General features: G+C 39.8%; 1 protein-coding gene across 2 annotated transcripts in view; it reads left to right on the top strand.

The window, feature by feature from the left end:
* Window positions 1-17,131, top strand: part of DOCK8 (dedicator of cytokinesis 8) — a 222,933-nt gene that overhangs the window by 58,401 nt on the left and 147,401 nt on the right. For both annotated transcript variants that reach the window (XM_059924847.1, XM_059924848.1), the window contains exons 3-4: window positions 5,136-5,311; window positions 8,345-8,416. In XM_059924847.1, coding sequence (XP_059780830.1) covers window positions 5,136-5,311; window positions 8,345-8,416 — 248 coding nt within the window. The remainder of the gene's footprint in view (window positions 1-5,135; window positions 5,312-8,344; window positions 8,417-17,131) is intronic.

Here is a 17,131-nt window from a genome sequence, read left to right as displayed (position 1 = left end):
GTGACCAAGTGTCTGTTTCAGTTTGCTGGACTGAGGGGTTTCCTGGTACATGGACTTTCAGAGATTGGGACACACTAGGACAGTTGGTTCCTCTCCATGTGAAGAAAGTGTTTCAAGAAGGAAAGAGTGATTAACTGTCCAGTGCTATAGATAAACCAGGAATGAGCAACAGCCACTGAATTTGGCAACATGGAAGTCTTGGGTCACTTTGACCAAGACTCGTCTCTCATAAACGGCCAAGTTGATTTGAGGACCACCCACCACAGGGATAAACATGCATGAGGGTACAAGGCCAGGGCATTTGGAAGCATCATGCCTCTTCCCCTAGCCCCATCCAAAGCGGCATGAAGCTTCCCCAGTGTTGTAACAAAGGACCCAGGTCTTTTGTGATTACCTGTGTGATTTGGGCCAAGTTATTTAACTTCTCTGTTTTTCAGTATCCTTATTTGTGAAATATTGTCCAGATTTGTTATTTTAATCATCTATCAGTGTGATGACGGCATACTATGCTGTGCTAGGGCTACATAGATTAATTTTAAACAGACATGGTTCTGATGCTGTAGAAATTTTCAGCTTCAAAACAAATTGAATCCTACCCCGTGTCAGGGGAACTAGCCCTTGATGTGCACTAGGTGACAAGGAAAAACTTGAACCCTCTTCATTAAAAATGAATATTTGTCTCTGAATAATTTAAGCTTTTAGAGTATTTATACTTCTTGTGTATTTCTAGTCTTCTATTGATCAGACATCTGAAGAAAATAGCTAGAAAGAAAGGCTGCACGAATCTTCACTAGAGGAGTGTTGAAAATTGATTGAGGGCATTGACTATGTCTCCTTGGCCTAGTGCTGGACTGCTTAGGACCCCAGCGAGTATTTGTTGAATTAGTGAAAGTTGGTGTATTATTCTAGATTCAACCAGAGCAGTGGAACTGGTAGGAGATGCATCTTCATGTGTATTAAGGAATTGATTACAGGGAATTGGTTTACCCACTGGTAGTGGCTAAGCAAGCCTGAAGTCCACGGGGCATTCAGGAAGGCAAGATCACGGGAAGCTGGAACTCCACGGGCATGAGCTGAAGCCTGGAGCCCTGAACTTCCAGAGAGCCTGTACCCTCTTTGAAAAGACATCCAACTGATTAAGTCAGGCCACCCAGGCTAATCCCCCTTTTGATTATCTTAAAGTCAACTGGTTAGAGACTTTAATTACATTGGTAATATCACTTCACAGCAGCACCTAAATTAGTGTTTGATTGTATCAGTAGGTGTGCGTATGCTATAGAATAGCTGCAGTCTCCCTTCTGTCCTCCAGTTCTGGCAAGAGAAAACCCCTGTAGCCAACCACGACTGGAAGAATACTAGGAAGGGAATTTGGAGGAATGTAGCTCTGCTGAGCTGGGTTGACACATCACAAAGCCATCACAATCAAAGCCTGATTTAGGATAATTTGCAGTCTTAAGTTGTTTTGTTTTTAAAAATGGGGTTTTTTTGTTTGTTTTTATTTTGATTATTTAGGGTTTTTTCTTATATTATTTTAACAAATGATAGACATGATGTGATAATTCCTTGTATAAGATGACCTTGAAATTACTTTGGATCATACCATTTAAACTAGTCTTGAGTCTCCACTGACTAGGAGGCCACATGTAACTCAGTAGCAGAGAAAACAGAAATAGTAAATTTTCACATTTGGCTTTTACGCTCCCAGGAGCCCAAGGGACTGACCTCAGAACATGCCCCTCCGGCCCCATTCCCAAACTTCAGCCCCCAATGAAATGCAAAACCACTGTAAATCTCTTCAATATTTGTTTACCCCTAAATGTGTGTATGTGTTAATTGCTTAATAATAAAACCTACTCTTGAGATTGACTTCAGATAGTTTAGAGAACAGAAATCTCTTTTGGTTCCTGGTTATTTGAATATGCAAGAGGAACAACTTGCTTGGAGGCCTAGATAACGGTAGTTGGCCTCTCCACTCACTTGCCAACAGCAGGACTAGTTTACATCTCTTTTGGAATGAAGTTTCCTCCCTTGCTAGTTTCAGCATAGAAAGGGTAGTGGTGACTTGTTATTAAATGCCGGCTTATGTGTAGTGCTAGAATGATACTCAAGAATTCTATCATTATGGCTTATTGTTATCGTCTATTCAGTCCTGAAGTAGATTCAGACCGTAAGAGTTTATGACTTTATGATCAACTGTGTCTATTGCTTTTGGCACATTGCCGAACAGTTGGTGCTCAGTGATGACACTGTATTCTTTGTCATAGCTCCCCCCTCCAAAGATAGCATTATTTTGTATGTGAGAAGGTGGCAAGCTTCCCCATCTCACAGTTGACTCAAGGTCTGGGGAAAGAGGCATGAGAGTAGCTTCCTGTATTCATCTTTATCCCTTAGGGCCAACTCAGTGTCTTGCATTTAGTAGATGTTCAGCAAGTAATTGAACTTGCTGATGAAGTTCAAAAATGAAGGAGTCAGCTATCCTTTGCCCCCCGGCTCCTCGGCAGCCTGTCCTGTAGGTAACAGGTGCCAGCATCAGCCAGGTTTTTCCTATCCCTTGTGGCTTTGAATTTTAGGGACATGATAAGTATAATACTTTGGCTGGACCTAAATTTTTTTCTCTCTGATGATTTCACACAAATGCCATTTCTCTGTGGAAGCTTCTACCTACTATTGGTTGGCCAAAAAGTTCCTTCGGGTTTTTTTTCCGTTAAGATGTTACAGAAAAACCCAAATGAACTTTTTGGCCAACCCAATAGTTATTAGTGCTAGTGTCAGATTGTTTCAAATGTGCTTCAATATAATTTTTCAGTATATCTTTTCAATGCCTCTGCTTGAATAATTGCTATTCTTCATGATAAATTTACATTTAGTATCACTTTAATCAGTTAATTACTTCACTATTATTACTTTGAGAAGCCAATCTCATGAGAAGTTCAGAGTGGAACTTGTGCGTGGTGGCAGATGGGTTTATTTTACTCTCTTCTAAACACATTTACCACTGCCTTGTGTTTAATTATTTCTGGAAATCTAGATTCCCTGGAAAGCCTGCAAGAGAAAACAAAATTAGGAGCCTGCCTAGGTTTGAATTCCAGATGGGCTACTTCCCAGCTATGTAAACACAGGCAAATTATTAAATCTCTAGCCTTCAAAGTCCTCATCTGTAAAATGAGGGTAATAAAAGAGTGTACTTTACAGAGTTCTGGTGAGGATTAAATGAGATAATGTCTAGAATGACCTAGCACAACTTCTTGGCACATAGTGCTCAACAATTTTTAGTTCAAGGGTATGAACTTCACAGTAATAAGGTTGAGTATGCAAACAGTGCAATCTCTTCATTTCGAGTTGAAGTCATTTCAGTCCCTGCCCCTGAACTCTGTGCCGTGTTGTGATAAGGAGTGGGAAAGTCTGCTTTCTCCTTTGGGGTTGGTCTTATGTAAGTCTACAGTAGATTTTTTTTGTTCTGTGCGTGGATAATGCCTGTTGTTCCCTCTGGCAGAGGTCAACAATGTCTTTTTGCAAACTGTCCCCACCTGGCTTCTGCATAGCCTGATCTGCAGTTCTCTGAGCCCCTGATGGTCCCAGCTGCTTCATTTTGAGAGGCCCCTCTAAGGACTGTGGTCCTCTCCTTAGCTGACTTCCAGGTCCCCAGTCAGAACCCAGGGAAAGAAACTTCCTTGTCCTCAGTCACACTTTGTGGGAGCCTTGGGGAACCAGGGGGATGTCTGTGCTCTCTCCTACTGAAGAATGTCCTGCTGCCTTCTCTTCTGCCCCTTTTGGTCCTGCTGGCATAGGGCATTATGTAAGCCAGCCACTTCAAGGATCTCAGACAAGGAGGGCACGTTTGCTCACTTCTCAGCGTCGTCCTCACTCTTTCACGTGTCACTCAGGTCTCCACCACCACCAGGGACACAAAGGTGGGAGGAGACAGGGCAAGCCACACTTACCTTCTCTAATCTTCTTGCCTCTTCCATGGCACTTTGTTCCTCTTCTCTAACCTGGAGCCTTACATCTAGCCTGGTGTATGGTTTCAGGGCGATGAAAAACCTGTTTTGTCTGCATTTCCTTTGGATCTGTCCTTGTGTCAGAGCGAGGCAGTACAAGTCAAGAATCTGGGGTGTTTGTTGGACTGATGACTCCAAATAGTCTGCCATAAATGAACACCACAGAGCTGCTGTTATTATTATTATTATTGTTATTATTATTATTATTACTACTACCACTACTACACATGTCAACTTGATCTAAGTGATTCTTTTACTCCCTTAAGGCAGTGGTTTCCTAAGTCTAATTGGATTTCACAAGCTAGAAAAAAATATTTGTTGAATTGCCAACTTTTTCTTTTATCACCTGAGGAAAATTATTTTTTCAATTACCACCTACTTCTATCATTTCTTTTATACCCCCACTATGGAAGGATATAATTGAAGAGACAAAAAAAAAAAAAAAAAGGCAATCCTTTTCAAGCAAGTACATTTAGCCTTATGAAAACTCAGCCAGTTGCCCTTAGTTTGCTCATTTACCTGCAGTCAGTGAAAATTCTTCCCACCCGGCACCAGGCAGTGCAGCAGCATTTGGAAATCACTGCCTTGGAGTGTCCCAGCCACCCAGCCTGGTTCACTGTGGGCTGTGATTACGAATGAAGTGCCTTCAAGAATCAATGTGTAGGATAACTCAGGCCAAAGAAAGCACTGTACCTAAATACTCAGAAGGACTGTCGAGTTTGCCTGAATTTCTAGAAAATTGCCTCCGATTCGCTGCTTCACTGTATTTGGGTGAACGTGGCCTCAGAGAGCTTTTGCATGAGAAATTATAAAAATGCAGCAAAGCCTTGTGATCTCATTTTGGATCTTCTCAGGAATCCTCATCAAGATGCAATTAAGCAGAGAAAAATTCTGCCTTGGGGTGTGATTTTAATTACCCACCGTGTTCTGACTTGACTTTCCATGCTGTGTTTCTTTTCCTTTGCATATCACCACTTCTGTGTTTGACAGCTTCTCTAAAGACAGCCCCATTTAGTTGTACAAGAAGAGTGAAGCACTTACTGTGAGGAGAGGGAGGACAGGGCACGCATCTCCTGTTGCCTTAGTGCTTTTACCCTAAACCTTGTGGAAACCTCTTTTTCCTTTCCCTGCCCCCAGCCTCAGTTTTATGACCCGGTGGAGCCAGTGGACTTTGAAGGACTTCTGATGACACACCTCAACAGCCTGGATGTGGAGCTTGCCCAAGAGCTGGGAGACTTCTCCGAAGACGACTTGGACGTGGTGTTCACGCCGAAGGAATGTCGAACTTTGCAGCCCTCTCTGCCGGAGGAAGGGTAAATTGCTTTCTTAAAATGTGGATGGGGGCTTCCCTGGTGGCACAGTGGTTGGGAGTCTGCCTGCTAATGCAGGGGACACGGGTTCGAGCCCTGGTCTGGGAGGATCCCACATGCCGCGGAGCGACTGGGCCCGTGAGCCACAATTACTGAGCCTGCGCATCTGGAGCCTGTGCTCCGCAACAGGAGAGGCCGCGATAGTGAGAGGCCCGCGCACCGCGATGAAGAGTGGCCCCCGCTCGCCGCAACTAGAGAAAGCCCTCGCACGGAAACGAAGACCCAACACAGCCATAAATAAATAAATAAATTAAATAAAAATACGTTTAAAAAAAAAAATGTGGATGGGATTATGATGATCAGGGCTGTTCTTGGTTAGGGAGAGATGCCCTAATTCTGGACTTCTCTTACAAGTAACATGACTCAGATCTATCAAGATGTGCAGGCTGACTACTGTGGTACTGTCGCCTACGTGTAGGTAGATTTTGAACTGGTTTGACCAGAGGCTTTGAAAAGCCATGTGGGGACTAAGCCAGTTAAAGGGCTGCAGTGGAACCAAATCGACTGCTTAAGAAGAGGTGAAGAGTGCAGGCTCTGGACCCAGACTGCCGGGGTCAGCTCAGTGACTGTGGGCGAGTCATGTGACCTCAGGAGGCCTCCGTTTTTCCATTTGTAAAAATACTAATCATTGAAATGCCTCCATTCAGGAGCATTTTAATTGTTTCCATATATGAGACTGGATCAAGTCACAAAAGTAAGTCCAATCCACATTTCTTGAGCATCTACTATGTGCTGAGAACTGGGATAAAAAGATGAATAAGGCAAAGTTCTTTCTTTTGAAGCAAGTCTTGTCAAGCGGAAAAACAACGGGGAAAGCTCTGTAGTGTGAATATGTGAATAGCTGCTTAGGGTTGAGTTTCTACAGTGGGTTAATCGATGTGTTTACAGGTGTCAGCATTAGCCCTCAGTATCAAATGATGGAATTATATTTAGATGAAACTCCTGTTATTTCCACAGTGTAACAAGCAATGTCTCTTTGGAGGTTTAGGATGAACTTTTATTTGCATTCATCTTCAAAACCAAATTAAGATTCACATCCTCCTGAGATTTTCAGCCTTCTCCACTTCCCCAAAAAGTCCTGGAAATGAGATCATGAAACATGGCCCCTGCCCTCATTACTCGGGAATATTCCAGTTCTATTTTGGATTTTATTTCATCACAGTTTAAGAAGGTTAGATGACAGTGATAGGGTATTATTTGACCCTTTGCTCTTTGTTTAGACAGTTCTCATTCATATAGAAGAGCTGACCATATGCTCTGCTCTAACATTTTGAAGATACTCACTTCCCAGAAAACAAAATCATGATGATTCTTGGGAAACATTTTTCCCTGTTGTCAGTCCATTTATTCAGATGTGACTTTCATATAGGTAACATCTATTATTGTTACCTTTGGTAGAGAATAATTTAATTTCTTTGTGTAAAATATATGGTTAATTGTCTTCAAATGAGATCAGAATCTTGGAAAAGCCTGTTTAAAATACTTACAATAAGTTTACAGGTAGGAGGATTTTGATTTTTTTTTGAAATTTGATAGAAGAGGTAATTTTTTTCTTAACATCAGTTTTTGAGCATAATATTGCCTTGTCACCAGAATTGATAACTAACACATTATCTGTCTGATGGCTTTCAAATACCCTCTACTATTTCAATCGTTGCCCAAAAGTCTTGTGTATAATTAAAGCCCAGGAAAGTATCATCATCATCAGAGTAAACGACAGCTGACTCCTGTTGAACCCCAGTGCCTATCCGAGAACTTGATGTTGAGCTGTGATAGTTTAGTGGGTGCAAACCTGCACTCCCAGGTGAGTGGCCTGGGGTCAGTTCCCTGCTCTTCCACTTGCTGAGTGACTTTGAGAAAGATCTTTTCATCTCATCCCTCTGCAAAATGAAAATAGTAATAACGTCTGTTCTATGGAGCTGATTGACATTAACTGAATTCATACGTGTAGAGGGATTGCATCAGTGCCTAGTGCAGAATGAATGGCACACAAGTGTGAACTATCACAGGTAGGTCTTATTATGTGCCAGATGCTTTTCTAAGCACTTCACACACTGACTTCATCTTCATCACAGCTCTCCAAAGGAGCATTGCACGATTACTATCACCCCTTACGGTGAGGAAACTGAGGCACAGAAGGGTTGAGTGACTGGCCCAAGGTCACGTAAGGAACGGGGCTGGGATTTGAGTAGTCAGGGCCCAGGGACCACATGTCTGACTTCTACAGTATTCCATCTAAAACTAACACACAAGGTGGGTACTGTTCTTACCCTCTTTCTACAAACCAGAAAATTAAAACTTAGAGCACTTAGACCTATTTATCTGTAGTACCAACACATTTGGAAGAACAGCAAAAAAAAAAAACCCAAAAAAACAAACAAACAAAAATAACCTTTGCTACTGTGGGGAAGTAGTGATTTCTAAATTTCCAGACTCCGAAGCACTCTAAGAGTTTCTCTCATGACACACTCTATGCAGTAGACAAGAGCTGCCCGAATTAATAATCACCAACCAAAGCCAGGGCCTGTCAGCTCCTCAAAGTACAACTCCTCTTCTTCATGGCTTTCAAAAAGGAAAACATGCATGTCCTAACAAGGTTACACGTGAGCAAAAAATATGCCCAGATTACCCCGGAAGAGACTGGTATTTATACTTATTCTTCTTGTTTTGTATGTGATTACAGCTAGTTCTACCTGTCTTGTGTCGGAATGCCTTCAGGGATAGATATAGTCTAATACGATTCTATGTAATAAAGAAAACCCACAAAGCATAAAATGCCAACGTTTGTCTCATCAAAGTAAAAATGTTACTGCCTCAGGAATACTTCAGACACTTGAAAGGATTCGATAACAATGCCCTTCCCATTCTCAGTTAATGTGGATTTGAAATCATGCTGCTCTCCTTGGTTATGATAAAGGATTGCTTTGTTGTGTTTACCTGGTAATAACATTTTTATGTTGTTTTCCACCTCATTAGGGTTGAACTGGACCCTCACGTCAGGGACTGCGTTCAGACCTATATTCGGGAGTGGCTAATTGTGAATCGGAAGTAAGTTCATTTTTTTCCCTCTTTACATATATACTTACTTTATGTCGTTACCTTTTTATAACTTTTTAAAAAAAATTAATAAACTTTTTTTAGAACAGTTTAGGCTTACAAGAAAATTGATTAGAAAGAAGTACTGAGAGTTCTTATATACTACCTCCCACACACATTTCCCCCTATTATTAATATATTGGGTTTTTTCGTGTGTGAGGTTTTTATGTCCTTGAATGACCATGAATATTGATTTTGGGGATTCCAAATAAATTTTAGCAAGTAGGCAAATTTGCAAATGCAAAATCCGTGAATAATGAGCATTGACTGTATCTCGTATCACTCTCCTGCTCAAACACCTTCTAAGGCTCTCTATTTCCTACTATATCAAATATAAACGCCACCTGCTTGCCTTTCAAGGGCTTTAATAATCTGGCCCAACTCTATCTATTAAAACGTATTTCCCTTAACTCCTGGAGCCCCTTCCTTTCTCTGAGCCTACGTCTCTTCCTCACTGTTGCACCACATGACTGACTCAGTCCTCCCTCCACACCTTTGCTCTTGCTGTCTCCCCTCTGGGCATGCTCTCCCTTCTCTCATCTGTCTACCCAATCCTACCCGTGGATAAAAGATCATATCAAATTTCTTTTTTATTCGTGCAGCTTTCTCTGACTAACTTATCCTTCCTTGGATGAGTCTTACTTAAGTGTGGAATATTTGGTACAATTGATGAGCCAGTGTTGGTCCATTATTATTAACTAAAGTCCATAGTTTACAGTAGGGCTTATTTTTTGTGTTTAAGTTCTGTGGTTTTGACAAATGTAAAATGACGTTTATCTACCACTGGAGTGTCATACCGAGTAGTTTCACTGCCCTAAAAATCCCCTCTGTGCCATCTGGTCATCCCTCCCTGGCAACCACTTATCTTTTTACTGTCTTCATAGTTTTGCCTTCTTTCTCCATGTCTTTTTATGGCTTGATAGCTCATTTCTTTCTTCACTGAATAATATTCCACTGCATGGATTTACTATAGTTTGTTCATCCATTCACCTACTGAAGGAGAAAGTTACATTTTAAACACAAAGAATAGAGCCCTTTTATTTCTATTCTGATGAATTCCTGGGGGGTGGGGGTGGGGATTAATGAATGGAAATTTGGCTTCAGATTCAAAGGGCACATTTAAATTTATGACCAAGAAATAAATTGCTTGCTTGCCTTCAAGTCAAAAAGGCCCTTCTCTCCTGGGTTAATTAAATGTTCTATGACATTGTCCTGAGCTTTTTGTCTCCATGCCAATGACCTGGACAGTACCCTCTAATGAGAAGCATCTACCCACGCTGGAATTCTCAACCTGTATGTGTGTACGTGTTGGGGAGCTGGCTGGGGAGAGTCTGCAATCAGGGACACACCCCACTAGAGAAACATCAGAGAATCTGTGACAACACACAAGTAGTTTGAAATTCTGATATCCTCACCTCTCCTATACTCCAGTAAGAATTACTGTTCTGTGGGATAAATGATGAAAGACTTCGGAGGCTGGGTTTTATCCAGCTCCTGGAAGTGTGCCATTGAATTTGTGCTGATGTGTTTTGGAGTAATGTCAGTATGCATACTATTTTCAGTAGCTGAGAAAGAGAAAACTTCACTTGTATAAAGTAATTAAGAGAAAGTTAGATGCTAATCCATCATCTGTTCTAACTTGAATAGAAAACCAAGTTTGCTGGGCAGTCAAATAAGATTATACTTTGCTGGTAATAAATAAAAGATTTCAGAACAGGTTGTTCTCATGCTTTTAAATGTTATAATTAGAGGTACTTTCTGGATATGAAGGTTTGAAAGAAATCTGAGAAGGGACAATAAATAGAAAGGTCCATTTTACTACATTTGGTTTTTATTTTCTATTTGGGACACTGCACTTTTTCATTCTTCATGGCAATTCCCATTGGAATTTTTTTTCTCTATCTTGAACAAACTTAAAGGACTCTTTTTAGAATACTCATTGTAAAAATTTTGGAGATCATAGCGAAACAAAAAGAGAAAACAAAAATCACTCAATTTCACTATAGACAGATAACCACCATTAACATTTGATGTGTTGCCTTTGAATCACATTTCTTTGTATATATTTGTATAAAAATTAAGTCAGATTATAATACTATTTTGCAGCATGCTTTTTCAGTCTTCACAGTAAGTGGTAACTATCTCTTTGCTATTAAATATTCTTCCTCAAGACAATTTTTAATGATTGTATAATGTATTTATAGAAAAATTTATTTAAACAATTTTACTGTTTAGATGATCCCCTGTTTTTCAGTGTTATACCCAGTATAGCAACATTCTTGTGTATAGTTATGGTTTTTTTCCTTTGGAATAAATTCCTACAAGAGGAGTTTCTGTGTGTCTAACTGTATGCACAAATTTAAGGATTTGGGAATAATATATCAGAAAGATTATTAACAAGATATGCATGAATCCTCAAGAATATTGGATGTTATCTTTTAATAAATTTCCAATTTTATTTGTAAAATGGCTGTCTTTTATTTGCATTTTCTTTGATTGTTTCAATTCGGTATCTTTTTTTCCATAAATTTGTCGTCCATTTGTTAAGTTTTCCTTGGTGCTCTGCTTATTCATTAAATTTGTGCATCTCTATTAATGTATTTGTCTGGTCTTGTTTATCTTTAGGGCTGCTTTTATTTGGTAAGGATATTAACCCTTTGTATGTCATATAATACAAATTCCTTACCCAGGATACTCTTTGTCTTTTAAATTTGTTTATACTTTTTTAACATTCAAAATTATTTATTAGTAAAATTTATATTGACAGTTTTCCTCATGATTTATATTTTTGCTGTCATGCTTAAAATTTAATCCATAAACCTAATATTATTTACTAGGAATTTTGGATTAAAATGTTAAACTAGACCATTAGCCACTTTGATTATTGCTTCCGTTTCCTCATGTGTCTCCATTTGTTTTTATCTCTCCTGTAGGAACAGTGGTTTTTCATATATTTATTCTATGCAAGTTTTGTATCCTTTTATTTTCACAAAACAAAGCAATGTCTGTTTTAACTTTATGTTTGGCAACATACTGAGGATGGGGATTGTCATTGGCCCCGTTATCTGCGCACTTGGGTAACGGACCAGCTTGTTTCCCAGAAATTAGCTAATGGACAGGAGGACGTGTGCAACTTCGAAACTCATTGTCAGTTTCTGGCAAGCTTCGACTAGTGTTCAGCTGAGGAAGCACCTTTTCCAACCCCACTGTTTGACCTTTTGGTGCTCTAAATCTGATACTTTAACGTAAAGGCTATAATTCCTATGGCACAGTCCTCCCAGGATCATTCTGCCCTCACGTGCATCCATAATATTTTATTTGTGGGGAGAATCCAATACACTATTCCAGGTGCCCTTCATCTCCCAACCCTACATACATATTCAGCTAGTTGTTTTCTATGAGTTGTTTCTATATGGTTGCAGAATGATGGTAGAAAGAGAAAGGCAAGGAAGGTCGTGGTTCTGGTGGTGGTTCATTTCAGTAAAACCAGGTGGAACCTGTGAATGGCTTCATAGATAAGCCACTACAATGAAGAAGGAGAATTTAGATTTCTGACTATTATAGACATTGACTGTTCGGGGACTGGCAGGAAGGAAAGTACAAAGTGCCTTCCTCTGCATTGCCCTTTGGGGAAACAAAGTATGGCACATCCTTCTCTTTCCAGCTGCATCTGATCCACAGAGATTCTGTCTAGACTTAGGCATTAAGTTATCTGTTTTGGTGAGTTTCCATTTTTTCTGGGTCTTCATAGGCAGGGAAGCTGGAGAAAGTCACAATAGTGGTTGCTGACCAGTTGTTAATTAGCAGTTAATGAGCTCTCCTTTGAATTTGTTATTTTATGTGCTAAATCATGCAAGCTTGTTTTGAAAGAAATCAAGTAATAAGGAGTGTATGAAGTAAAAAGCTAGTCTCTTGCCTCATTGCTCGCTTGCTCCCTGCCCTTCTCCTCAAGTCACTCTCTTTTTTTTCTAACTTTTTTTCAGATTTATTTTTTTATTGAGGTAACATTGGTTTATAACATTATATGTTTCCCATCTACAACATTATATTTTTACTTCTATGTACCCGACAGCACGCTCACCACCAAAACTTTAGTTTCCATCCATCACCGTATAGTTGATCACCTTTACCCATTTCATCCTCCTTCTGCCCCTTACCCTCTGGTAACCACTACTCTGTTCTCTGTTCTCTATGTTTTTGAGGGTTTTTTGTTTTTTTCAACCCACTCTTAACTGCATGGAGGTCATTGTGTAGCCTCCCAGATCTTCTTTTCATGCCCTCACAAACATACATGAATATTCATATTTACATAAATATTTATGTATGCAAAAACACACATGTAAATAAATATTTTACATACATACATAATATACTTTTTTTCAATAATGTCTTTGAAATCTTTCCATATCAAAGACCTATCCCTTTCTTTTAAAATGCTGCCTGGCATTCCAGGGGTGAAGGAAAATACCATAAATTATTGACTTTCTTACTGCAGTTGTCTCCATTTTCCATAATATAAATGATACCACAATGAACATCTATGCACATTTGCCTCTACACATGTGTGAATATTTCTGAAGGTAGAAATGGCATCAATGCATATGATATAGTCTAAGAGTAAGTACTGCCAAATTCCTCTCCAGAAAAGTTGTGTTAATTTACTCCATTACCAGCTGGACATGAAACTGCCCTTTCTCCTCATATCCTTGCCAAGGCTGGATATTACTGATTAAAATAAAATTTAAATTCCTCCAATCTTACTCTAGTTATAATTTCAAACTAGAAGCTATTATACCCACTTTCATGATATTGTTTTCTATCACTGGGTTTTCTTCCCTTACCTATCCTAAAATCCCAGTTAAATATACACTTACCATACACCCTGAAGTCCCACTCCTAGGTATTTACCCAAGCAAAATGAAAACCTGTGTTCATTTAAAAATCTGTATGCAAATATTTATAGTAGTTTTATCTGTAATTTCCAAAAACTAGAAACGACCCAAATCGTAGTCAATGGAGGTAATGGATAAACAAACTCTGGTACATTCATGCAATGGAATACTACTCAGCAGTAAGTTGGAACAAATTATTGATACATGCAGTAACATGGATGAATAAGGTATACTCTGAATAAGGAAATAAGACTAAACATTTAGAAAAGATATCAAGAGAAATATTCAGAATAATTTCTGTTTTGGGATTCCTAAATGCTAGCAAAATAAGCAAAATTTAAAATATGAATCGTATTCACAAATATCAATTAATAAAAAAGTATTTTGGGGGACTTTTTTTTTAACTGTAGTGTACTTGATTTACAGTGTTGTTTAGTTTCTGGTGTATGGCAAAGTGACTCTGTTTGGAAGCAACTGGAATGACTTTCGAGGGTTAAAAGGCCAGAGAGACTCAGCTCACAGCTCAAATCTCAGTACATCAGTCGGTAGGTTATGTTGGGGGACTTTTTTTTTTAACTGTAGTGTACTTGATTTACAGTGTTGTTTAGTTTCTGGTGTATGGCAAAGTGACTCTGTTTGGAAGCAACTGGAATGACTTTCGAGGGTTAAAAGGTCAGAGAGACTCAGCTCACAGCTCAAATCTCAGTACATCAGTCGGTAGGTTATGTTGGCAGCTTTTCTCACAACCTAAGGTCTGTGAGGTTGGTTTTTGTTCTGTGCGGAAGGACACCAGACTCATTGAGGTGGCTAAAGTCAGGGCTGCGCCCTTCTGTGTACTTGGCCAAAGGCAGCCCTGTTGAGGGAAGGAGTGAGGAACAAATATGTGTTTTGCATCAACTGCGGGCCTGGCCTGCCCTAGGCACTGGGGATGCAGCTGTGAACAAGACAGAGGCAGCGCCCTTTACAGAGCTCAGAATCTAGGACGGCAGAAAGCACTAGATAAGAGTTGGAAGTGGAGCACTCCGCAGTGCTGTAGATGTCTTTAATGAGATGGTTTAACTTGGTCGGGGGCATCAGGGAGGGTGTCCCCAGGGAATAATAATGATAATAAACAGCCTTTATTGTGAAAAAAATATGTATATGTATTCTTTTTTTTTTAAATTAATTTATTTATTTACCTATGGCTGTGCTGGGTCCTCGTTTCTGTGCGAGGGCTTTCCCCAGTTGTGGCAAGCGGGGGCCACTCTTCATCGCGGTGCGCGGGCCTCTCACCATGGCGGCCTCTCTTGTTGCGGAGCACAGGCTCCAGACGCGCAGGCTCAGTAGTTGTGGCTCACGGGCCCAGTTGCTCTGCGGCATGTGGGATCTTCCCAGACCAGGGCTCGAACCCGTGTCCCCTGCATTGTCAGGCAGACTCCCAACCACTGCGCCACCAGGGAAGCCCCAGTGTATGTATTCTTTTTCATATTCTTTTCCATTATGGTTTATTATAGGATATTGAGTATAGTTAGCTGTGCTACACAGTCGGACCTCGTTGTTTATCTATTTTGTATATAGTAGTTTGTATCTGCTAATCCCAAACTTATAATTTATCCCTACCCCCCTCGTCCCCTTTGGTAACAATAAGTTTGTTTTCTATATCTGTGAGTCTGTTTCTTTTGTAAATAAGGTCATTTGTATCATATTTTAGATTCCACATGTAGGTGATGTCATATGATATTTGTCTTTCTCTGTCTGACTTCACTTAGTGTGATAATCCTCTGCATCCATCCATGTTGCTGCAAATGGCATTATCCCATTCTTTTTTTTTGTTTGTTTTTTTGGCTGCGTTGGGTCTTTGTTGCTGCGTGCAGGCTTTCTCTAGTTGCGTTGAGCAGGAGCTACTCTTTGTTGCAGTGCGCGGGCTTCTCATTGTGGTGGCTTCTCTTGTTGTGGAGCACGGGCTGTAAGCACATGGGCTTCAGTAGTTGTGGCGTGCGAGCTCAGTAGTTGTGGCTCGCGGGCTCTAGAGCGCAGGCTCAGTAGTTGTGGTACATGGGCTTAGTCGCTCTGTGGCATGTGGGATCTTCCCGGGCAAGGGATCAAACCAGTGTCCCCTGCATTGGCAGACGGATTCTTAACCATTCCGCCACCAGGGAATTCCCTCCATTCTTTTTTATGACTGAATAATACTCCATTGTGTGTGTGTGTGTGTGTGTGTGTGTGTGTGTGTATATATATATATACATATATTTACCACATCTTCTTTATCCATTCATCTGTAGATGGAAGTTTAGGTTACTTCCATGTGTTGTCTATTGTAAATAGTGCTGTAATGAACATAGGGGTGCATGTATCTTTTCGAATTATGGTTTTGTCCCAATATATGCCCAGGAATGGGATTGCTGGATTGTATGGTAGCTCTATTTTTAGTTTTTTAAGGAATCTCCATACTGTTTTTCATAGTGGCTGCACCAATTTATATTTCCACCAACAGTGTAGGGGGGTTTGGGGGGACCTTTTCGAACAATTCCTGAGAAGAAATAACTATTTAAAATATTTACGAAAATGATTTTGGTTCCAGTTGCTCTAAGTGTGCAAATCATAGTGGTAAAAAAAAAAAGTAGATCCATGTGTGACCAAACTTCATTTTATCTTATAATATTTATTTTCTACTTTCTAACAGAGATCTTTGAGAGAGAGCCTCATATGGGCATTCATAAACTTGCTAGCTTCTTCAAAGTTATTCTCACCAATATTCATTAAGCAACATGTATGTGTATGCCAAATGGGTAAGCTTTTCTAGTGTATAAAATCCTTAGGGGGCTTTCCCTAAGGATTCAAATAAAAAGCTTCATGTGATCTAATGTCCTGGCAAAAAAAGCACCCAACTCAAAGTAATGGAAAATATAGGCAAACATTAAGTTGCTTCCTAAGATTACATTACCCGAAATGACAACACACTGAATTAGTGAGTGTTTTTCCTGAGAAATCCAATTTTAAGGGGAAAAGTTCCCAAAGGAATTAACTAATGTTAATTTGTTCTAAGATGGAAAGAAAACAGTGAACTAAAACTCAAAATTCACACTTGCCCTTTGCCTTTCCTAGGATGTGTACACTCCAGAGGATATTGATGTCACAGGTTCAGTGTCACATACTTCTTCATAAGGAAACCTGTGTGGGCCACAGGAATAAAAATCCGGAAACAACCTAGCTTAAGACCTTATGTGTGGTAGCCTTGGAGACCAGAACTATATCTGGTCTTTAGCTTTAGCTTTAGCTAAAGCTTTAGCTTTCTTCCTTGTGTCATAAAATGCACTTATTTCCAAGAGTGTCTACTTACAAGTGAGTCCACACCCCCCAGCCAATTACAGCCATGTGCCTGCTTCCATTTTCCTCAAGTCACTTCTCTCTATGCCTCTTTCTCCATCGGGTATGGTATAGACATGAGCTGAATTCTAGGACATTTCCCCCAGCTTTAAGATTTTAAGATAAAGAGTTCATACACCATATCTGAAAAATTTTATATTAGATTTTCTCCTCAAAAGAAGCTTAAATCTGGGAGAAATGAAACTTATTTGGTTATTGTTCTTTTGCTATTTTATGCAAGTGGATGCTTTCTTTTTTGTCCTCCATTTTGTTAGAATGTTTTCTGAAGTCATTTACCTGGACCGCCCAAAGACACTAACAAATGGGCATTTTTAAAAAAATGAGTTACAGAATACTGTTAAAAATTCATTTCACAACATGTATACTCTAACCCTATATCTGTGTCACCCTCAGGATTTGGGGGATG

The sequence above is a fragment of the Balaenoptera ricei genome, chromosome 6, assembly GCF_028023285.1.
Source record: "Balaenoptera ricei isolate mBalRic1 chromosome 6, mBalRic1.hap2, whole genome shotgun sequence".
Lineage (NCBI taxonomy): Eukaryota > Metazoa > Chordata > Mammalia > Artiodactyla > Balaenopteridae > Balaenoptera > Balaenoptera ricei.
The sequence above is the reverse complement of the archived record's forward strand: the minus strand, read 5'-3'. Positions and strand labels throughout refer to the sequence as shown.